Source organism: Nicotiana attenuata, chromosome 7 (assembly GCF_001879085.1).
Source record: "Nicotiana attenuata strain UT chromosome 7, NIATTr2, whole genome shotgun sequence".
NCBI lineage: Eukaryota > Viridiplantae > Streptophyta > Magnoliopsida > Solanales > Solanaceae > Nicotiana > Nicotiana attenuata.
In genome coordinates, this window is record NC_031995.1 from 47,326,135 (window position 1) to 47,350,118 (window position 23,984).

The 23,984-nt window shown below is 36.3% G+C and overlaps 1 protein-coding gene across 2 annotated transcripts; it reads left to right on the plus strand.

The window, feature by feature from the left end:
* On the plus strand, positions 8,077 to 23,940 carry LOC109229040 (kinesin-like protein KIN-14F). 2 transcript variants are annotated; one of them, XM_019394345.1, is made up of 18 exons: positions 8,077 to 8,426; positions 8,910 to 9,156; positions 14,713 to 14,876; positions 16,035 to 16,175; positions 16,531 to 16,890; positions 17,810 to 17,878; positions 17,989 to 18,213; positions 18,440 to 18,521; positions 18,609 to 18,704; positions 18,779 to 18,958; positions 19,336 to 19,442; positions 19,775 to 19,953; positions 20,067 to 20,231; positions 20,320 to 20,573; positions 20,878 to 21,041; positions 21,130 to 21,297; positions 21,598 to 22,304; positions 23,457 to 23,940. In XM_019394345.1, the coding sequence occupies exons 2-18, from the start codon at positions 8,976 to 8,978 to the stop codon at positions 23,707 to 23,709; spliced, it is 3,495 nt and encodes a 1,164-aa protein (XP_019249890.1). In that variant the 5' UTR covers positions 8,077 to 8,426; positions 8,910 to 8,975; the 3' UTR covers positions 23,710 to 23,940. The 2 variants fall into 2 exon arrangements, with proteins under 2 accessions (XP_019249890.1, XP_019249891.1); XM_019394346.1 differs by having other exon boundaries at positions 8,936 to 9,156.

Consider the following 23,984-nt stretch of genomic DNA (forward strand, 5'->3'; position numbering starts at 1 on the left):
GAAGGACCAGGTTCATCTAAGGAGACACAGTTGTTATGGCCCATACACATGAGATGCACGTGAAGAAGATAAGTCCTTGAGATCAAGCAGCAATATCTTGATGAATATCTTCTGAACTGATCAAAAAGATTGCATATAGGATAAGGAGTTGAAGTCTCCTTATGAAAGGAGAATTACATCCGAATCAAGAATATGTATTAGGAGTTAGAGTTGTTCTTGGACTCGAATTGTCAAAGGATCCACAATTCGAGTTCTTATCAAACTCTGATTACTAACTCTATAAATATAACGATTGTTCTCTTTTACAGGTGATTGCACATAAGCAAAAGTTAAGCATATTTGAGAGCAAAAAGATCAAGTCTGATTTGCAAGCAACATATGCGAGATACAAGTGTGCACGTCTGAAGCTACATGAACTAAGATAGAAGAACCAGTTTCATCATTGTGTTTATTCCAAGTCTAGTTCAATTGTAGTAGGTTTTCATATTGTACCTTTCAGCTTTTTAGAAGCAATTGTAATAGGTATATTGAGTATTCAAGTTAGAGTTAACTTGAAAGTGACGCAACAGTTAAGGCTGTGTGCTACACTGGGATTAGAGTTAATCCTTAGGTTTACAAAGAGTTTTGTAAATGCAGTTTTTGGCTCAGTGATTTTAGTGGAGTTTGGGAAAATCCTACTGAGTAGTAGGTCGTGGTTTTTTCACCTTTCAGCCAGGTGTTTTCCACGTAAAAATCTCTGTGCACTTTACTTTCAGTATTTATTATTCCGCAAACTGCTGTAGTTAGAACATTTAGAAGAACCAGGTTCTTCTAACGCGAAAATTAGGTACCACACAAATCACCCCCCCTCTTGTGTGGTATTGACGTTTATATCATCACCTAGTATTTTATTTGTATAAATAATTACAAAATTGCATCACAAATGACTTTAAAGCATTTCATGACTTAATATTGCTATTTATAGTCATATTAAGTTCAAATTATTTCACAAATGGCCAGATTTACACTTTTTGGTTACAATTGCAATAACTTTGCAATTATAGCCCATGCATNCCAGCTTGGTGATGTTTTCTGAAGAGGTTTGCAACCTTTCAGAATAGTCATGACTGTTGGAACAGGTGTGACCCTCTGAAGAGGTTTGCAACCTTTCAGAATAGTCATGTCTGTTGGAACATGTGTGACCCTCTGAAGAGGTTTGCAACTTTTCAGAATAGTCATGGCTGTTGGAACAGGTGTGACACTATTTCAGAACAGCCATGACTGTTGAAAATTTTTGCGGGAAATTTAAAATGAATTTAAATTAATCCGGGAAAGAAAAGCGGGCTAGACCGGACCGGGTCGCGGGTCATCCCTCCATTTCCTTTTCCACCATTTTCCATTCACACCTCTTTTGTTATTATTTATTAAATAACAAACCCAACAGAACCAAATCAAACTTATTTTGGTTGTCCCGAAGGGACGGCCTAGTTGGGTTGGAGTGTGTTTTTCATACGGAAGTGTGACGACCCGATCCGTCGTCACGTGTGTTACAGCCCCGTTTTCATCATTTTCTATTTCCTTATGTTTCAGTATCAGTATTAGATGTGTTGGAGTTGATTTGGATTGGGTTTGATAAGAAATGAGACACTCAGTCTCTTTTAAGAAGGCTTAAGCTGGAAAAGTCAACCGGACGTTGACTTTTGTGTTAGAGGGCTCGGATATGAATACCGATGATTCGGTTAGCTTCGGAGGATGATTTGTGACTTAGGAGTGTGATCGGAAGTAATTTTGGAGGTCCGGTGTAGAACTAGGCTTGAATTGGCAAAGTTAGTATTTTGGCGAATCCCGGTTGATAGGTGAGATTTTGATCCGAGGGTCGGAATGGAATTCCGAGAGTTGCAGTAGCTTTGTTAGGTGATTTGGGATGTGTGTGCAAAATTTTAGGTCATTCGGAGGTGATGTGGCTGGGTTTTTGATCGAATGCGTGTTTCGGAAGTTTTGGAAGAACTTAGGCTTGAATTCAATGAGAAATGATGGTTTTAGTGATGTTTGAGGTGTTTTGATGATTGGAGCAAGTTTGAATAAGGTATTGGATCATGTTTGTGTTTTTGGTTGAAGTCCCGGGGGCCTCGGGGTGATTTCGGATGCCTAACGGGAAGTTTTGAACTTAAAGAGATTGCAGAATTTTGATGCTTCTGGTATTTTCGCTTCTGCGGAAATGGGACCGCAGAAGAGGTACCGCAGAAGCGATTCAAGAACCGCAGAAGCGACAGTAGTCGCAGGTGCGAAGATGCCAACCGCATCTGCGGAGTCGCAGATGCGACAAAAGGACCGCAGATGCGGAATTTTGGACTTTAAGGAGATTTCCGCAGGAGCGTAAAAAGACCGCAGATGCGGTAGACGCAGAAGCAGAAAATGACCGCAGGTGCGGAAACAACTGATCAGAAGTGGGTTTTTAATCCCTTCGCGAAATTTTACAGAACACATATTTTAACTTCGGACTTGGGGTGTTCTTGAGCGATTTTGAAGAGGAAATTCAAGGACTTCGATCAGGTAAGCATTCTTGGACTTAGAACACAATTTTATCATGCAAATACATGAAATTACACTGAAAACTCAAGGAATTAAGGTCAAAAATGGTGGTTTAGGGCTTGAAACCTAAGAGAACAAAAATGGAAATTTGAGGGGTCATTTGGACTCCGATTTTGGTGTTCTTTATATGTATAGACTCGTGGCGAGATAAGGAATCCGGTGATGTAAAATTTATAATTTTTCGAGAAGTGGGCCCGGAGCTCGGGTTTTGCCAACTTCGTGATTTTCGATGTTTTTCGAGTCTTTTCGATTGGGTTATATTCCCTTAGCATATTGTGACGTATTCGTTGTGGTTTTGGTCAGATTCGACGCGCGAAGAGGTGAATTCGAAAGGCAAGGGCATAGCAAGCTAGGACCTTGGCCGGCTTGAGGTTAGTAATAAATGTAAATGCTGTGTTGAGGGTTCGAAACCCCGAATTTGCATACGTAGTGCTATGTGAGGTGACTTGCACGCCGGATAACGGGCGTGGAGTAGAGCACCGTCAAGGATTGCGACTCGGTCCGTCCCGCTTAATAAAATTGATACCTATTTGATTGTAGATTTGTACTATCCTTATAAAAATGGATTAATTGTCATAATTGGGCTTCGTGCCAACTACTTGAATCCTTCAGGGATTATTTTAATGGTTTCTTACCATATTTATAAATATTAAACTCAGTCCTGGTATTTAATACTGCGTTTGAAATCTCAGCCATTTTCTTAAATTAGAAATTAAGTTAATATTTTTAAATGAAGTTTGGGTTGAATATTTTTATACTATTGTGTGATTTTGGACTGAGTATGGGATTGGGCTGCACGCCGCAGCAGTATTATAATGATATTGATATGAGGCCAATGGCCTGTTTGATGACACGAGATGACTTATTATTGCGCTTGGGCCGTAAGGGGCCCCTCCCGGAGTCGGCACACCCCTAGTGAGCGCCGTCGACGTTAAATAAATGGAGCGGGCTGCACGGCCGCAGCGGGGTACTGGAGGTACCGGTTTATGTGTTGCATTGCATATTTAATTATTATTTATTTCTTCATCTGTTGTGATGTTTATTCTAACTGTATTGTTGTTTAATGGTATTATTAGCTTTACTTTGTGTTTATTTAGGATTTCTTATCCTCAGACCTTATTTATATTTATTACTTTCTGAGTTGGAAGTACTCACAATACTCCCTGCACCTTGTGTGCAGATCCAGGTACACCAAAGGGTGAGTGAGGGCTTGTTAGCTGAGCAGCAATTATCTGGGAGTGTCGAGGTAGCTGCATGGCGTTCGCAGCCTTGATCTCTCCCTTCTATCTTTTATTATTTTATTCGTATTATTTTCCTAGTCGGACTTGTAATAGGTGAATAATCTGCTTCTAGAGGCTCATGATCGTGACACCAGATTCTGTGGGCTATTTAGTATTTTATTTTGGGGTTTTCGAATGTTAGAGATTATATCAGAATTTCCGCACTAAATTGGTATTATAGTAGTGAACATTTATTTATTTATTTAGATTATTTGGCTAAGGTTGTGTAAATGGTCGGGCTTGCCTAGCAATGTGTTGGGCGCCGTCACGACCGGGGTTTGGGTCGTGACAGGAAGACGTAGGTTCGAAACCAGCTCTATTTCTTCTGGGTCTGAGCCTGTCGCACGGGGCTTGCCTAGTGCGGTTCACATCCCTGTGTGATTTGCAGGCTACTACACAGTGGGGGTTTACCCAGTGCGCACAGAGTGCTCACCACAGAGTGCTCACCCGAAGGGCAGAGGCTGTGGCAGAGGCTTTAGCAGCTGCGGGTTTTCCTGGGGTTCCAAAAAAAAAACTTATTTTGGTTCGGAATGAATTGTACCTTTTCAACATAAACCGCAAATCGGAAAGCCGAAACCGGACAATGCAAACCGGACAGAAAAATTAAATGTACACTCCTACTTAGTATAGATAGAATTCTTCCGCCCTTGATTAAAGGTATTGGGTATTTTTCACTTTAATGAGCTTTATGCGGGGAGAAATTCAAAAATAGCCAGATTTACAAGTGGTCATTCAAAAATAGCTACAGTTTCAAAAGTAATCGAAATTTAGCCACTTTTCATGTAAAGATAAATATGAACGAAAATATTGTTCAAAATCCGGAAAATACTCCAGCAAAGTATACTGGAACTCCAGAATAATATATTGGAGTTCCAACATAGTATGCTGGAAGTTCATACACAGGTGCACCGGTATCCAGTATATTATGCTGAAAATTTTCGTGTTGCAGCAAAATAGTAACTATTTTTCAATGACTTTGCAAATGCTGTCTATTTTTGAATGACCAGTTCGAGCCCGTGCTATTTTTACCTTTATGCGGTGTGAATTCGGATCATGGGTCCCAATACAAGTACCGACCCTATGATGAGAAATAATATTAAAAAACAGCATCTAACTCAAAATCTTATTATTAAAACTAGCTCAAAATTATTATATAAATCTTTTGGATACACTTACGCAATAAATTTGAGATACATATATATTTCTAACAGTGATCATGGGGTGATTCTTTAGTGGTAGATCGGCCTTACACTATCATAGGGGCAAACTGTGTATTTGTTTGTTAGCATTGTTATATGGCATGCAATATCAAATGTACAAATTAAATGAACAATCCAACATAATACTCAACTAATTTCACCTTAGAAGTTAGAAATGCAACTTTGTCATTCAAGAAACCAATATAGTCAACGAATCCCATAATAATTAAGCATGATCAAGAGATTGTTGATCTAGATAATGGTGTCTCCTCTTTAAAGTTAGCTCCTTTTCCCCTCTCTATTTTCTTCTAGTTTCTCTTCGTTTTTGTTCTAGAAGGGGGAATGGGGAAGCATTTGTTCGTTGCAATTAGGGGTGTACACAGGTCGGGTTGGTTCGGATTTTACAGTGACCAAACCAAACCAATTGTATAGGGTTATTAAATCTAAAGACCAAACCAAACCAATAAAACTCGAATTTTTCAATCTCGGGTTCGGGTTATTCGGGTTTTTCCGGTAAAATCTTAACAAAATATATAACTTGTGCTCAAAATATTTTTTCAATCCTAGTAAGATACAACTATATAAAGTATTTTCCAAGAAAATAATACAAAATATGAGATGTGTCATGGCATTATCCTAAAATATTCAATAATAAAGACAATAAAATTATGTAATATAAATATTGCTAATTAAAAAGACATAATAAAAATAAACATAATCAAAAAGTACTAAGTCATGCTAAAATAAGTAGACTAATAATAGAGTATTAATTACATGACTAAACGCTAAAGAAAAAATAAAAATAGGTTATGCATTTTTATCTAAATTATTACAAAACAAAAACTAGATATTCAATACATTCCCGTTCGTAGTATTGAACTGAATGCCTTTTGTTAGCATTAGTCTTGATTTGATTTTGGTTTGGGCTTTTGTTAGCATTATTTAAGTTACTAATATTAATGATTATAAAACTTATTGGAACATCCAAAAGTTCTAAGTCCAACCTTGAAATAATACCTTAAAAGATAAAATTATGAAAATGTTTAAGAAATAGTTATAAATTACATTACAATAAGTATATTTATATATTAAATATATTTAAAATTTCTATATATGTAATGTCGGGTTTGTTTGGTATCGGTTTGACTTTCTTTAGTTAAAATCAAACCAACCAATTATGGTCGGATTTTTTTTCCAACACCAAACCAAATCATAGTCGGGGTTTTTTTTTTGCGGTTTGACTCGGATTATGTGGTTTCCTTTGTACACCCCTAATTGCAATTAAAGTTTTAAAATATTTTGGAAAACACACCATTAGCGCAAATTAATTAAGCATGTTGATCACTCTTGCTTTGCTGGTTCAAAATTTGACCAAAAGGGAGGCCAGTAATTAGTGTTAATTACTTAAGTAGGACTCCGTAAAAAGGAGACAAGAGTAACGAAGTAAAAGAACAAATGTTTTCTTTCTTTTTTGCTTTGGGGGGGGGGGGAGTGAGGGGCGAGGGTTGTTTTTTGATTCTTTAGAATAATTATTTATTCTTCGAGTGGTCCAATGACGTACAGTAAAAGGTGACATGATAAGAGCTTTGCCTCTTAAATCATTCAAAAAGAGAGTATCCAACGTTCATGTTTTTATACTAATGGACTTTGTTCTATATATTCGCTTTTTTTTTTTTTTTTTTTTTTTTGTTCAAAACCCCAACGTTCACGATTTTTTTTTGGTTGATTTATATCTGCACCCTCACTTAGAAAATAGTGTAAGTATTTTGTTTTTGTCAAAAAATACAGTGTTATTTTCTAATAAAATAGTACTGTGATTCCTTGCCCTGAATTTTATGTTTGTTCAGAGAATCTACTCTCTGATGTGGATCTCACCCATGTTTTTTTTATCCTGTCCTGTTCTTTGGGAAGGGAGAAATGAATTTTCATCACTCACTAACTTGAAGATTGACCAGCATTCCCAATGAATCTTCTCTAATCCACAATTAATTGTAATTTTAAAAAACATTTGACATGACTATTTTTTGTTTTATAATTCATACACCTGTATTTCTTTGTCCAATTTGATTTTGAATATCTGGTATTCTATTTATTAACCAGTCCATTTCCACCCGCAAGCTCCATAAATGACAATATTCTTTTATCTCTAAGTGACATTATCAATTAGTACATTATTCTAATGTGGACATCAAGGGGGAAATGATTTTTTATGATCTGCCAAATTTGAATGTTTAAAAGAAAATGATTATGCAAATACAGTCAAACCTCTCTATAACAACATCTCTATATAATAACCATTCACTATAAAAGCCGAGTTATTCTCGAAACCGAATATTATATTATGTTATAATATATGTCCTCTATAACAACATTTCACTGTAGTAGCCAAAAATTTCGAAACAAACGAGGCTGTTATAAAAAAGTTTGACTGTATCTCTTGTGTTTTATTTACTGATTTTCTATAAATAAGGTCATATAATTAAAAAAATATCTGTAATGGGCCAACAAAATTCGATCTGTTCATGTCTTATTTACCCATATTTTCGTTTTCAGACTACGTTTAATTCACTCTCCTCCCAAAGATAATATCACTATTACTAGTAGTATTATTTAGAGAGCACAATGTTTCCTTTAACTACAATTTATTGTAAACTAATATTGTAGTATGTAAATTTTATCTTAAGGAATTAAGAAGTCGATACTGAAATTGATTAATATATACCATTCTTTATTACTACTAACTCTCTTTTAGTTTTTGTAATTTTCTGAGGTCAGAATACAGAAATAGGGGAGTCCAAGGGCTTAAAAGGGAAAGTGAAAATGCCATCAATTTGGCTAGATCTTGCCGCCCAGTCCAACGTTCGATGGGTCCCAGCGTGGAATCCACCTGTCACTACCTGAATTGCTCCATAGCTCGCCACGTGGAAGCGTTACCCATCCCCATTAAATGCCGTTAAACCCTGAAAACCCCTGTCAGTTCCACTCCGTACAGCGTCCGTCAACTTCCCCGTTAAAACGAGACTCTCATTTTATTTCCAAAAGGATTGGGTCCAAAGACTCCAATAAGAGAACGATTTGATGTCCTAAAAACTTAAACATCTCTCTCTCTGTTTTTCTCTCTGTCCGTTGCATTAAATAAAACTCTTCATATAAGTTTGAATTCTTAATTACCAAACACGAGAAGCTCGTTCATATTTCAATATCACTCATTCATTTGCAGCGGTTCAGATCCAAATCCACAACGGTTTAAAGTCTTTTAATGTCCTAGTTTGATCTTCTTCATAGTTCTTTCACTTTCCAGACTCCGTTGCAATTTTCTTTCTTAATTACTTTCACCGGCACCGACGCCGGCGCGTACACAGAATCTACAACCCCAGTAAGTATTCTGTTAAGATGTTTTAGTTATGTTAGTACGCTTATTTTAGGTCCTATGGTTTTTACTAGTCTTTTAATTCCATGGTGATTTATATGTCAGTAGAAAAAGGAGAAGTTTAAGTACATTTTATTTTTATTTCATATTATACTGGCATGAGATGAGCTTAAGCCTTAAGCAAGAATATTGGAGATTGAGACGCAGTTGTTGTTATTGTTGTACGACAACGTAACTATGTTCATGTGACTGCTACTTCACTTTTTTGGATTGCATTAATTCTCAGTTTCTTACTTAGTAAGTAATAATGTGCTTCCAAGACTGTCATATGTGTTATTTTAGTGAATTCTTTATTTTCATTCGTAATCATCTTAATCAATGTGATTTATGATTCATTCTTGTGTGCTTGCTAACATGCATGAACTACTTTTAATGCCGTTTTAGAATTGTTAAGAAGTAATTAATTTCACGATTTGATTAATATTGTAGAGGGGAAAATAACTTAGCTTTGGCAGAGACAGAGATATATAGGTGATTGAGGAACTCAAATTAAAGATGCCCCAAGAGAATATTCACAATCAGAGCAACTCACTGTTCAATACTAGTAGCAGTGTCACTCCCGTCAAGAACTTGAGAGGATTGAAGAGTTTGGCTTACAATTCTAGTAATGAAGCTTCTTATACAGAGGAGATGTTCAACGACCGCGACTTAGCTCAAAGAAAAGCTGAAGAAGCAGGTATGTAGTACGTCATAAGTCTTTACTCGTCTTATTTTATTTTTATAACGGTAGCGTCTAGACATTTATCTCAAATATTCATCGGGTACCTGATACCTGTATTATCTCCCATTAGAGCGCACGTACCCAGTAATTTTCCACATGAACGATTAAAAACAAAGAGAGAAAATTATCTCTATTGAGATTTGATCATTGATTATCTCGCATGATTTTCGTCCAACTTCATTGGCCGTTAAGCTACACATGTAAATGTAACGGCCATTTACCTTTCTTGTTAGAAATTAAAATGTTGACTATAAATAATATGAACGAGAAAGAGTTAGATTATTCTATTTAGTGCAACATCCTAATATAGTGGTAGTGGTGTTGTTGCACCAAGAATTTAAATTTAAGATGAAAAAGAGGAAATAAAAAAATGAAGATTGTCCGGCACATCATGATGTTGTGGAGTAGTTGTAAACTTGGGTATTGGCTCACTGGTCTTAGACTATCACTGGAAAAATTTGGGCCACCCCCATTACTGTACTTTTGCCTAAAGAAAGTTAAAAATTGTGATAACTAATTGGGAGAATTATATTTTCCTTTAATGACGCTTTAAAGAAGTTCTTAATCATTAATCATTACACCAAAGTGCACTACCAACCTTACGCAACACGACTTGGTCCAAGATTGGATCCAAATAACATACATATGCTCTACTTTTATGTACATGTGGGGCACAATGCACTCATACATACTTAGACCCGTTTGACCATGAGTTTTGCCAAAATAAATTTAGAATATATTTTCAAAACTCATGTTTGGCCATAAATTTTGCCCATATTCCGGCCAAATCCCAAATTTCAAATCCCGCTCATTCTGGGCCAAAATCCCAAAACTTGGGAATTATATACATGTTTTTCCAAAATAAAGTTGGAAAATATGTTTTGAAAACGTATGTCCAAACACATTTTCATCTTCAAACCAAACTTCACCCAAATCAGATTTTTCAAAATAAATTTGGGATCTATGGCCAAACGCTAGCTTAGTATTGAGATTGTTTTGAACTTTTTTCTTTTCCAATTGATTAATCCAGGACTTCAGATTTTTTCTAACCCAGATAGCAATTTATTCAACATGTTTTGGCATTTACTTCTTGTGCCTTAATATTCGTACCTTATTAGTAAAGCTGTCAATACGAGCGTTCACTTGGGCTTTGGCATTTGACGGACTGGGCCAGGCACACCCAACATTTTTAAATTTTTTTTTTTATATTTTTTCAAATTTAAGTTCTAACCTAAAATGCAAATATATATATATATTACGAGTCTAAAAACATATATATATATTACGAGTCTAAAAACATACTTGTTGGATAGAAAACTTTTGCAAAACTTAATAACTTTTGACATTGTTCTAATTGATTACTATAAAACACAAAAGGGACAATATTTCATTCATTAAAAGTCAATGCTCAGAACAAACTACTCAAAAATATTTTCAAAGTGCTCATGGCATATCCAACACCAACAAATTATGTTCATAAAGCACATTTGAATCCTTTTATGAAACTACGATGTCTTAACATCTTCATTTTCATCTAAATCTATAATTATATGCAATATTAATCAATTAAAAATTAAGAAATAACTAAAAAATTTAATAACAAAAAAATATTTAAATTCACATAAGAAATATTACCAGTTTGAGATTGGAATAATACTCTTCTTGTTATTTTTAGTTCCCTATCTTTTTTATATCTTTTATATTTTTAATTAAGTACGTTTATTAAGCCCACTAGTCGGCCCATCCTAGCCTCGATCTAGCCTCATGGGCCACAATCTTACTTTGGCCGGGCTTAAAAGCCTCAGTTTTAAATGGGTTCCAAAATCTTAGCCCAATCTTATTAAGTAGGCGTTTGGACATAAGAATGGTAAAATTCCAAAAAATGGTGAAAAGAATTTTCAAGTGAAAATGGTATTTGAAATTTAGAGTTGTGTTTGGATATAAATTTCAGTTTGGGTTGTTTTTGAAGTTTTGTGAGTGATTTGAGTGAAAATTTTGAAAAACAGTTTTTTGGTGTTTTTCAAATTTTCGAAAATTTCCAAAATGCATCTTCAAGTGAAAATTGGAAAGTTTATGAATAAAAGCTGATTTAAAAAAAAAAGTGATTTTTTTTGAAAAAAAAGGAAAAAAATTTCATGTCCAAACGGGCTCTAAATCACGAGCTAGGTTGGGTCGTCCCAGCGGGCCAACGCCGATATTAACGGTTTTACTTATTAGTCAATTTCCACTTGTAAGTTCCCAACAACTTTTGATAAGTATATAAGTTTGGAGATTAGATAGCGAAGGTCGTAACATTATATTTATTTCTAATCACCTGGAAATTCATCGTAATATTAAAGTACTGTGTGGGTTCAATGTTAGGACAAAGAAAATATGGTAAATAAGCCATATAGCCATTTATACGACTATTAGAGAGAATGTATATGCCGCGGGTAAAGGTACATTCACTTGACTATATTAAAATTATTTATGCAAGGGAAGCTTCCTTTATAATGACAAAGAAGGTTCAAAATTGTTCGTAGGTCGGAATATTTTTATATTTTTTGAATCCCTTACCCTCCAATCGTCCATTTCGTCATCACACATAAGATTTAGATTGGGGCATAAGGCTGGTCTACTTCAGAAGCCTCTACGGAAACCTGGAAATGAAAGCAAGGTTAGAAAAGATGGACTTTGGCCAAAAGCACTTTTGGCCAAAAATTGAGGTGTTTGGCCAAGCTTTTGGAAGGAAAAAAAGTGCTTTTGAGGAGAAGCAGAAGCAGTTTTGGAGAAGCAGAAAAAAGTAGCTTCTCTCCAAAAGCACTTTTTTGAAAAGCACTTTTGAGAAAAATACACTTAGAAGCAGTTTTTTAAAGCTTGGCCAAACACTAATTGCTGCTCAGAAGTGCTTTTCAAACTAATTAGCCAAACACAAACTGCTTCTCACCAAAAGTACTTTTGAGAAAAGCACTTTTGAAAAATAGCACTTCTCAAAATAAGCTGATTTTTGCAGTTTGGCTAAACGGGCTATTATACATTAATAAAATTTTATGAAGAGATTTTTTCCTTCCTATACCATATATGAAACTTTATTACCAAATATGTGCATAGTATCTAAATTACCCGCCTAGTCCACATTTTTCCTACAATTTCTGTACCATTCGTTTATTAGGAATTAATAGGGCAGAATCTTCCCTTAATAACGCGCGAAAAATCAGAAAAGAATCTTGGGTTGATTTATTCTACATTAAATTCAAGTTTTGAAACGGAAAGGACATTTCGCATCTGCATAATTACTCTAAAACTACAATTCAAAAATTTTTTTAAAAAAAAGTACGAACAGCTTCAACAAACTACGAACAGCTTCAACAAACTGAATTCAAATTGTAGAATTCAAATCTTCGAGATTTAACAACTCAAAATTGCTATATTCTGTTTTTCGTCGTTTTTAGAAATCAAATTGACGATCATATATCTGTTCTTCATCTTTTTTTCTCTCAATCTAGAAATCCAAAAAAAACGAAAAAATTTAGAATAATACATCAGCAACAACACGCAATCATGTCCAAAATCGCAATCATGCTACAATTGAATGGGAATTGGGATAACTACGGCAGATTTAGAGATTTTGAAGTTGATGCCATTGTGGTAGATGAGAATGCAAGCTACAGTATTCTGATTTCTACAATTGCAGAACAACTATCGATTGATACTTCAGAAAAAATTGTAGAAATCAAATACATGGTGAACGACAATTGTCCCCCACTGGAGATTAGAAATGATATGGGGGTTCGTGCGTATATGGAGACCAAAAAGGAGAATAAAAACTTAGGTTCATATCCATTATGTATAAGTGTACGAGATTTCAATATGGAATTGACAATCATCAACGATAACACAAGTGCAGGTTTGTATAGTTCGAAATTGCATAGAATTATGGTTTTACGGTATTATCTACAAAATTACTACATTTGCCTACAATTAAACTACAAATCAGTTTAATGAAAGAATAAAGCAATTTTGTTTTCAAAATTATCTACAAAGTTACTACATTTATACGACAAAATAAACTACAATCTATGATTAGAAATTGTTGATTTCAAAATGTTGTCTTTAAATAAATTATCTACAAAGATTCTACAAATTGCAACAGTCATAGTACAATCTATGATTGGTAAACTGCATAAAAATGAAGCATTAATCTACATATTATCCACATATAACTACACAATCACTACACAAATAGCTAAAAACAAATTAGGAAGAAAAAATACATACAAATCTGCTTCAAAAAAATACAGCCTACCCACACATATAACTACAAAACACTACAAGACATCTACAGATATAAACATTATCTACAAAAATGCAGGAAGAAAAAAGTAACTACAGCTCTGTTTCAAAATTTAAAAGCTAACGACAATATAACTACAAAACGACTACAAAATAACTACAATTATAAACTGTAGAAAATCACAACTACAAATAATCTACAAAATTAAGACAGTTGTTTGCCGCCTGGTGTAGCACTTCATCCAACATCTACATCGTGCATTTGCTTTGTTCTCATCTCGGCACGGATTTGTCTAGGAGATGAAATGTGAGTAGTAGGTTCCATTGCATGTGTAGATTTTACTTGTTTTTGTGATGATTTTGGTGTTAAAACACCCAAATCGAAAGAGGGGATATCACATACTGTAGATTTTTTAGGTATTTTTTTGGGAGATTTGATGTTCTTCATGGTTTAACTTCAACTTGACTAAAGATGAGAACGAATTTTGTAGAATGATAACTTCAATATTTGGTGAATTTAAATGGAGAATAATGAAGAACGTGAGTAGCTTTTGTTCTGTAAAGAAGAAAACAGACGCTAAACGTGGGGGAGTGAAGGGTAAAGGTAAAACGTGTGTGGGGGGTTGGGGAGTTAGGAGAGAGAAAGTGAGGGATTAGTACTGGAAAAAAAAACGGAAATGCTTTAATTAAGGAGTAGAAAATATCACATTAATTATAACCTTAATTAGATATGGTATAAAAATGGTAATTTGGTATACTAAACTAATTTACTCAAACGTTAAACATGTAGGGTAAAAAGGTTTCCTAAGTGGGATATGAATATAAAAGTCGACAGCCCAGATAATGCATAGTTAAAACTTAAAATGACTATTTTTTTTTTTTAATTACTACAGATATTATAGTACATTTTACAAAGTAATAACTATTACTTCAAAAATAAAGAATACTCCGCACATATCTGCGTAATAGAATGGAGGTTAAACTAAAGAATAATGTTAATAATACTCTAATACGAGTATATTTTTCTGAGGGAACATATGGAGCTCAACAGGGAACACACCGTAAAAAATACTTAATAAATTATTGAAGTGGGACAAACAGAAAACAATACCTAGGGAGATTTGATTTGTCATTTGTGTTTAGACAATATTTGGTTAAGTCGAGAAAAAGAGTAATGAAATGTAATTGCCACCTTGCATGGGGAAAAATTCTGACAGAAGAGTTGGAATTAATTTGCAGCTGCAAGGAGGTACCAGGCGGCGGAATGGCTGCGGCAGATGGACTCCGGTGCATCGGAGGTGCTACCAAAAGAACCCTCCGAAGAAGAATTCCGTTGTGGTCTTCGCAATGGCCTCATTCTCTGCAACGTCCTCAACAAAGTCAATCCTGGTGCTGTTCACAAGGTACCCTCTGTTTGGCTCAAAAGTTAACAATGTACTTTGTAAGCTAGAAAACAATCGAAAGTAAGGGAAGGGTAAATCGTAATCAAATATAGTAGACCTAGAGATATAAAAATGATGTTATTGTTGTAGATCTAGTATTAGAAAGTGATAATATGAACTCAAGAGAATATGTTCGTTTGAGACAGAAATAGAGGGAGAGAGTCAGATAATGAGAGAGTTGTATTATTCCCCAATCCCCCTCTTTACAATGTGAAGACCTTCCTCGAAATAATCAAGAAGTTACAAAAATAGGTAACGTCTCCCTAGTGAAGACACTGAGTCCTAAACGATGTCGCTTTTATCCCCACGTCCGAGTCGTACCCACTACGTTAGTTGGCGTACACTCACTGGGCATACCCACTGGCGTAGAGACGCTGACGGTCAAATTTGACCCTATACACCCTCTCTTTACCCCTCATTCTCTATTTAATCATACAGTTTAAGTTTTGAGGTCACCCAACACATTAACTTCAGGTAATTTTCCGTAAAGAAGTTTAAGCTATTTACAATGATAGTGCAAAAATCTTTTACAATATCAATGCAACTTAACCTATTATTGAAGATTATTAGTTTTTACTCTATTTTCCAAGTTACCATGCCCTGTTTCATATAGAGAATTACTTGTTCTTGTAAGTCAACTTTACCTAATAGTAGGGGGCGGAGACAGGATTTGAAGCTTATGGATTAGGGTTTAGAGATTCCAGTCCATTTAAGTTACTGAGTTTTAAATTAATAATTTATATATATTCAACAAAGTTAGTGGTTCGGCCGAACCCGTAAGCTATACTCCAGCTCCACCTCTGTCTAATAGTGCAAAAATCCTTTATCAGTGCGAAAAATATGAACTTGTGCATAAAAGGTGGAAAGTAACTTAAAAAGTGAGCAGTTATAATATACAACAAGTTAAAATATATTGATAATTTTACAGTAAGTTAATTCTTATATACAGCAGGAGGTTGTACACTTATGTCATATGTAGCCAAGTGTGTGTAAGTATTTGATACATAGATAATTACTAAAAGGGATCCATGTAACATATTTTGTACTTAAATGGACAATGTCCTTGAAAGAAGGAATTCTTGAACGCCCAAGTAACATGTGTTGGTACTTGAGATATAGGTGGTGATGAATTCGGTGGTTGATATGTCCTCAGAGGGTGCAGCCCAGTCTGCTATTCAGTACTTTGAGAACATGAGGAATTTCCTCGTAGCAGTTGGCAAAATGCAGCTTTTAACATTTGAAGCATCTGATCTTGAAAAGGTTAGATTTCTTCAGCTTTATTTCACCAGTGTTTTCATTAGTATCTTCACAGATTTTGGTTCTCTCCTTGACATTTGGTGGGCGGGTCGTAGAATTAAATTTTTGGGGCCAATTTTGTGTGTTTCGGGGTGGCAATGACTTCTTGTAATTCTTCATCTGCAATATGCATAGTGTAATGTTAAAGGGTGCTGTTAAGTGATAAAGCTCTTATGGAGCTGAGCTCTTGTTTGGCCTATTGATAATCCTCTTTAGTCCACTGGATCAGTTTGTTCTCATTGGTCCGGATTGTGCACAAGAGTGCTTCACATTGTTTTCCAAAATACAACAGTATTGAGCAAAAGTTTTGAACTTGTAGGGTGGTTCATCAAACAAAGTTGTAGACTGCATTTTGTGCCTGAAAGGATATTATGAATGGAAGGAAGCTGGAGGAATTGGAGTTTGGAAATATGGTGGAACTGTAAGGATCACGTCATGTCCCAAAGGATCACCATCCTCGTTTGGTGGTAGTGACAGTGCGGATGAGTCGGTGGATGACTCCGAGTCATCACAATTTGACCAGCTGTTGGAATTTCTCCACTTATCTGGCGAAGTCTCGTTTGAAGAATCAAATGCTGCAAATATACTGACCTTCCTCTTTGATCGCTTTGGTCTCGGGCTTCTACAGGCTTATCTTATGGAGCGGAATGGAGTTGAGGACTTCCATTTGAATTCAATGGTAGGTAAGACTATGTGTAGTTTATCTAAAAACAGGATTTCTTATTACATTGTAACCTGAGTATTTAATTTAATCCAATAGGTCGTTGAATTTTTCTTTCCTAGATTAGAGTTTACATGCTGACCTTGTTAGACTTAAGGATCTCGGAAGACCTTTCTACTAATATAAGTTCTATACTATCCTAAAAGTCTCTGAGTCTGACGTAAGCTTGTTCGAACAACTTTTGTAAACTCTATCAGCGATCAAGTAGTTGGTATATGCATTTCATTTATGCTTCATAATGAATGAATACATAAAGCAAGCGGAACATAATGATCAAAGGTCATCTTATAGTCTATCAAGAGCGTCTACTGAAAAAAAATTGAGGGATTAGTGAAATACCATTTCCAGAACTTAGAGGAAGAAGTTAGCATTGAAAAGTTTAAAATAGTTGAAGGTCCAGGTGTATGTTGCTCTCTGAGTCTTTGTCACCATCAGGACATTGTTGGCTATCTCCTACCTTGATCACCATATCATAAACATTCCGCTATAGTGGCTTAACTTGCTGGCAATTCACCTTTTCCGTCTTCCTACTTAAAAGTTTGACAGTGATACAAAAATTACTACTTCACTCACAACTGTGAAGGGGATCCTTGGAGCAATGGTAAAGTCGTCTAAGTGTGACCTATAGGTCACGGGTTCGAGCCGTGGAAGCAACCACTAATGCTTGCATTAGGGTAGGCTGTCTACATCACGGTAGGCTGTCTACATCACACGCCTTTGGGTGTGTCCCTTCCCTAGACCCTGCGTGGACACGGGATGCCTTGTGCACCAGGCTGCCCACTCACAACTGTAGGTGTCTACTAGTTTTCACGCTGCATCTCATGTAAGACGAATTTCAAGCATCATTCCTTCTGTGGACTAAGGATGAAATTTGCAGGTGATTGATGCTGTCCTGAGGAAAGTAGTCAAGAACTTCTCTGGATTGCTGGTTTCTCAAAGCAATCAGGTAACAACGACAATTTGAATATAGGAATTTTCTTGTGTAATACCAATTTTAATGCCAATATCACCATTATCACTGAATGTGGTTGATTGACAGTTTTTTAACACCTGCAGCTCAGGCTTTTTTTGAAGAAAATACTGCCAGATGAGTGCAGTCCTTTATCAAGATCAGAAGTTCTAGAAACCATATCAAATTATCTGCGGCACAGAACTAGCTTGGTCTCCAGTGATGTTTCCAGATACTGCATTTGTGGTGGGAAACGGGAAAGCAGCTGGCATGACAATGGTTTCCATGCTGGCAATGAAGAAATAGTTGATGTTCAACAAAAGGAGTTAGAGGTACGATGAAATGACTACATCAACTTACAGTGACACATTCTTCCCCCTTCCCAGCAACAAAGGAGTGGGACTTCCCCTTTGTAGCTCTAGTTTGTTTAGTTTAATAATGCCCTCAATTATTGACTGAATTATGGCTAAGCAGTTGTTGGTAGCAAATAATATGGGGAAAAAATGAAGATTAATGAGGAATCAACTGATTCTTATGTCTCGTTATTTTATGTTTCAGGAGCTCAAAATCTTTTGCAGAGAGACCAAGCTAGATGTCCAAAAGTATAAGTCAGGGTGGGAAGAAGAATTTAGAAGGCTTGGTTAGTACTACCTTAATGTCCTTTTATGTTGTAAATGAACGGAACTTACTTTTCACTGTATTTGAATCTGAAAGAAATTTTCCTCAGTGCACCATATTAAGGGCCTCGAGGTGGCTTCCTCTTCTTATCACAAGGTTTTAGAAGAAAATCGCCTCCTGTACAATCAGGTCCAAGATCTAAAAGGTAAGTTTCTTGAGTTCTCTCATCTTCATAAAGAATATTTATAACATGGAAATAAGTTTACTTTACTTCTCCAGGGACCATAAGAGTTTATTGTAGAGTTAGGCCCTTCCTATCTGGACAATCTGATGTGCAGTCCACAGTAGATTATATCGGAGAAAACGGAGACATCATGATTGTTAATCCTCGTAAGCAGGGTAAAGATGCTAGGAAGATTTTCACTTTCAACAAGGTCTTTGGAACTAAAGTAACTCAACGTATGTCTTCTTTCTCCAGCTCATTTTTTTTTCATTACCACATATATGCTCAAGTATCAAGCTTAACTCTGGCATCTTAGCATGGGTACAAGAACCAAGCAACTGACAAAATCTCAACAAATGATCAGGAAAAGGCAGAAAACGTCTTTCTATTATAGCACGTGCTCCCTTTCTTTCTTTTTTTTTTTTAATTATAAGTAGCACATTTCCCTTTTATTTTTCTCTTTACTATGACTACTTGTGTATATTATTTAAGATATCTATCCGTTACTTGATTTGCTTGAAAAATGAGTTGAAGCTGCCTGATTTTCTCTTATCATAATTTATGTGTTTATGAAATGTACTATCAATCAATATCTATCTTTTTATATTTGCAGAACAAATATACGTGGACACTCAGCCATTGGTTAGATCCGTTCTTGATGGTTTTAATGTTTGTATATTCGCCTATGGACAGACTGGCTCAGGAAAAACATACACCATGGTAATTTTTAAGTGATTTAACTGCTATGATTCTTTTTATGAGATAGAGATGGTGTTATACTATTAGTTAGTTTTGTTTTACTAAATATTGTCCGAGCATGATGAGACGTCACAGTTAATGATAGTTAAGTCTCAATGTAATTATCTTTGCTTGGTTGAAATCTTGTTCACTTGCCATTCCTATGCTACGTTTCTTCTTTCTCTATGGTATACCTCTTAAACACTCTGGTGTCTATCAGATTTGCATATAGAACACTTTCAGAAGCTGAAGGAAGAGTAATTACAGTATGTTGCATTTGATATCTTACAACTGCATATATTTCATGCTTCCAGAGTGGGCCAGACTTGACAACAGAGGAGACATGGGGTGTAAATTATCGTGCTTTGCGTGATTTGTTCAGCACTACAAAGGCAAGAAGGGACATGATAGAGTATGAAGTGGGAGTCCAAATGATTGAGATATATAATGAACAAGTGAGAGATCTCTTGGTCATTGACGGGGCTAACAGGCGATATCCTTTACATTGATATTTGATGAAATATATAGTAACATGCTCACCTAAATTTGGATTTAGTTTCAGGAAAAGTGACTTTTATTTTGTTGTCTAACCTTAACATTCCACACATTGGATATACGAAATAATTCTCAACTGAATGGCCTCAACGTACCTGATGCTAGTTTGATTCCAGTTAAATGCACTCAAGATGTTCTTGACTTGATGAGAATTGGGCATAAGAACCGTGCTGTCGGTGCTACTGCTTTAAATGAGCGGAGCAGCAGGTCTCACAGGTACTTGTTACATAAGAGTGGATGATTGTTCTGAACTATTGCAGTGATTCATAGATGTATTCTTCTTTAATTCTTCCTACTTCTTCAGTATTCTGACAGTTCATGTTCGAGGAAAAGAGGTGGTATCTGGATCTACATTAAAGGGCTGCCTTCACCTTGTGGATTTAGCTGGAAGTGAGAGAGTAGATAAATCTGAAGCTGTTGGCGAGAGACTGAAGGAGGCGCAACATATAAACAGATCTTTGTCAGCATTAGGAGACGTCATCTCTGCTCTTGCACAGAAGAGCTCACATATTCCTTATAGGAATAGCAAGCTCACCCAAGTATTGCAAGATTCATTAGGTAGACAGTGAACATTTTCAATTTCTCAACTGTGTATTTAATGCGTTAATGCAGCTTAGCTTCTTTTACCTCCAATAGTTTACACTATACAGTGAACTAGGATAATTATCATTCCATGGATAGTAATACTATTTTAAACTAGGACAGTTATACCCATGCATGATCCTGCTGAAAATGACCGCAAACTTTCCTTAGAATGGTTACATGACTTCCTGCATGTTCTAAAAAGTAAATCAAAGCAATCTTTGGTTTCTAATGTTCTACGAGGCTTATATCGGGTATTATCTCACACACTCCCTTACAGGTGGTCAGGCAAAGACATTGATGTTCGTACACATAAATCCAGAGGCAGAAGCATTTGGAGAAACAGTTAGCACCCTGAAATTTGCTGAGAGGGTTGCCTCCATAGATCTTGGTGCAGCTCGATCTAACAAAGAAACTGGTGAAATTCGAGACATGAAAGAAGAGGTCTAATTGCTAAAATCACTGGTTGAAAAAATACCAATTTCTTTTTGCACATGTAATTGATGTCTTTGTGCTTTTCTGGTTGATTTAGATCTCAAACCTTAAGCAAGTACTGGAGAAGAAAGAAGCCGAACTTGAACACCTAAAAAGTGGTGCAAATGCTCGAGGTCAAGCATCACCTCTTCGCATGATGAGACACAATGGTAATGCTAGCTTGAAGACTGAAGCCAATCAGCGTCCTCTAGATGACACTAGAGAGGTAAATGAGTTGGAAATCCAAGTAACATCATATTCACATAGGCTATGTTCCGTCAGAAATCCAATTAAGTTTCATATTTACATAGGCTGGTTTGTCTAAAATTTAGCTTCAAAAGACAAAAATGTCATTCACAATTAAATATCTTGACTACAAATAGGTTTTTATTTTTAGTACATACTTGATTAGTTTTAAAGTTCCTTAAGTATAGGAGCTAACAACTTTATTTCCTTTGGGGGTATTTGCAATAAATCATTTTGAGAAAGTGATATACTTTTCATTGCTTCTGTTGTGGCGAAACAGGTAAGAAGCTGTTCATCAGGTAAACAGAGGAGGTCCCAGTTTCCCTCTAAGTTCACGGACAAGGATTTTGTACCAAAAATGCCCTTGCTCACAGAGGAAAAATCAGTAGCCTCGACCAAGAGGAGATCACCATCTCCCCCTGTTAGAAGATCAATATCAACAGATAGAGGTGCTCACGTCAGAAACCGGATAAAGCCTGAAACACTTGAAAATCCGCCAGTAATGAAACTGCCCTTTCCTGCTAGAGTTCCTGTCACTATTAACAAGTCTGTTACCAACATGCCGGCAATTGTCTGTTCGGATAAAATGAGAGGATATCAGGGTTCACAAGAGCAATCTAGGCAGGAAAATATCTCTGATGTTCTATATAGTCTCCAGAGGATCAACAACAGGAAAATTCCAGAACATGATGAGGAGCACTTTAAGCAAGTGCTTAATGTACGCCAAGGTGCAATTAGAAAAAGTAAAAACGAGAACAAGATCAAATCTAAGCATCAGTTATCAACTAAAATACATATTAAGTCAGATGTTTCAGTGACATTGCTTTCTAATGGAGGCAGTGATAGAATGATCGAGGAGGCTCAGAGAAGCGATATTTCTGAGTCTGAAAATGAGAACGGGCTGGTTGAATCGCATATAAGTGGCAACATAAGAGTTGGTAATCTTCCAAGAAGCTTCTCAAGGAACTCTCAGAATGTGGACCAAAGGTAAGATCTACTTCTTTGAGAATTAATATGCTATCTAACTATCCCTGAACTGGCAAGTGTAGTATGCAAAAGCAGATGCAGACTATATTCAATGGGTTCAACTGAATTTTTGATACAAAATATTGATATACGTGTGAAAAAAACAAAGTACAACAACAACAACAACAAACCCAGTGTATTCCCATAAATGGGGCCGGGGAGGGTAGTGTGTATGCAGACCTTACCCTACCTTATAAAGATAGGGAGGCTGTTTCCGATAGACCCTCGGCTCAAGGCACAGTGGAGATAAGGCAACAAGTAGCAAACAATAGTAACAACAATACATTAAGGTGACGTGCACGAATGACACAACATGTAATAGTAAAGAATCATGAATAAGATAACACAAAAATAGTCCTAGTACTACTGGTAAGCCTAGGAGGAATACACTACTAATTGTCAACCTTCAACCCTAATCCTCAACCTGCACGTCTTCCTATCGTGGGTCATATCTTTGGTAAGCTGGAGCAATGACATGTCCTGCCTAACAACCTCTCCCCAATACTTCTTAGGCCTGCCCCTACCCTTCCTCAGACCTGCAATGGACAACCTCTCACACCTCCTGACCGGAGCATCTATGACTCTCCTTTTCGCATGCCCGAACCATCTCAGCCTCGACTCCCGCAACTTGTACTCCACATATGCAACTCCTCCCTAATAACTTCATTCCTGATCTTGTCCTTCCTGGTATGATCACACATCCATCTCAGCATCCTCATCTCAGCTACTTTCATCTTCTGGATATGGGACTTCTTGACGGGCCAACACTCAGCCCCACGCAACATACTCGGTCTAACTACCACTCTGTAGAACTTGCCCTTAAGTCTAGGTGGCACACTCTTATCACACAAAACCCCCGAGGCAAGCCTCCACCTCATCCACCCCGCTCCAATACGATGGGTAACATCCTCGTCAATCTCCCCGTTGCCTTGAAGTGAAAAATAACAAAGTCTGAACCCATATTTCAAAAGGACAGTGTGTTTATTCCTAATTAAGAACCTTAAAGGTTGAATGCTTCAAGTTTATATGTGGAGCCTCTGCTTATATGGACCTTAAAGATTTGGATGAATCTAGCACATTTCCCGTTTGCATTAACTATTTGATTTTATACAGAGAAAGAGAAATATCACAGACAGTTGAAGCTTTTCTTGCTGGTAAATATGAAGACAGACCTTCAAGTGGCAATAACATGCTTCGGACTGCAGAGATAAACAATTCATTCAATCCTGAATTCAGGAAACCTGAGGATAAACCTTCACATGCCAATAGAATTGCTCGGAATGCAAAGGAAGTGAGCAACTCATTGGCTCCGGAATTGAGAAGAAGCAGATCAACACCACGTGGAAAATTCATGCTTTTGCCCTGAGAACTCCATATACACACATCATTTGTATCAACTAATTTGTTAGTTCTTGTACAGCCACTTCATGCATTTTGGAGCATGCCTTTCATAGTAATTCGAGAAAGTTGAAGATGTCAATGAGGACTTCAACCGGTATTGCTGTATCCTCAAACCGTAATTGAAGTGATATTATATATGTACAGAAAATTGTATTTGTTTCAATATAAGGAATGACAGATCAATGGATTTTTGTGAGTTTATTCGAACATGGATTAAAATGGCATGCCCGAAGTATTTCC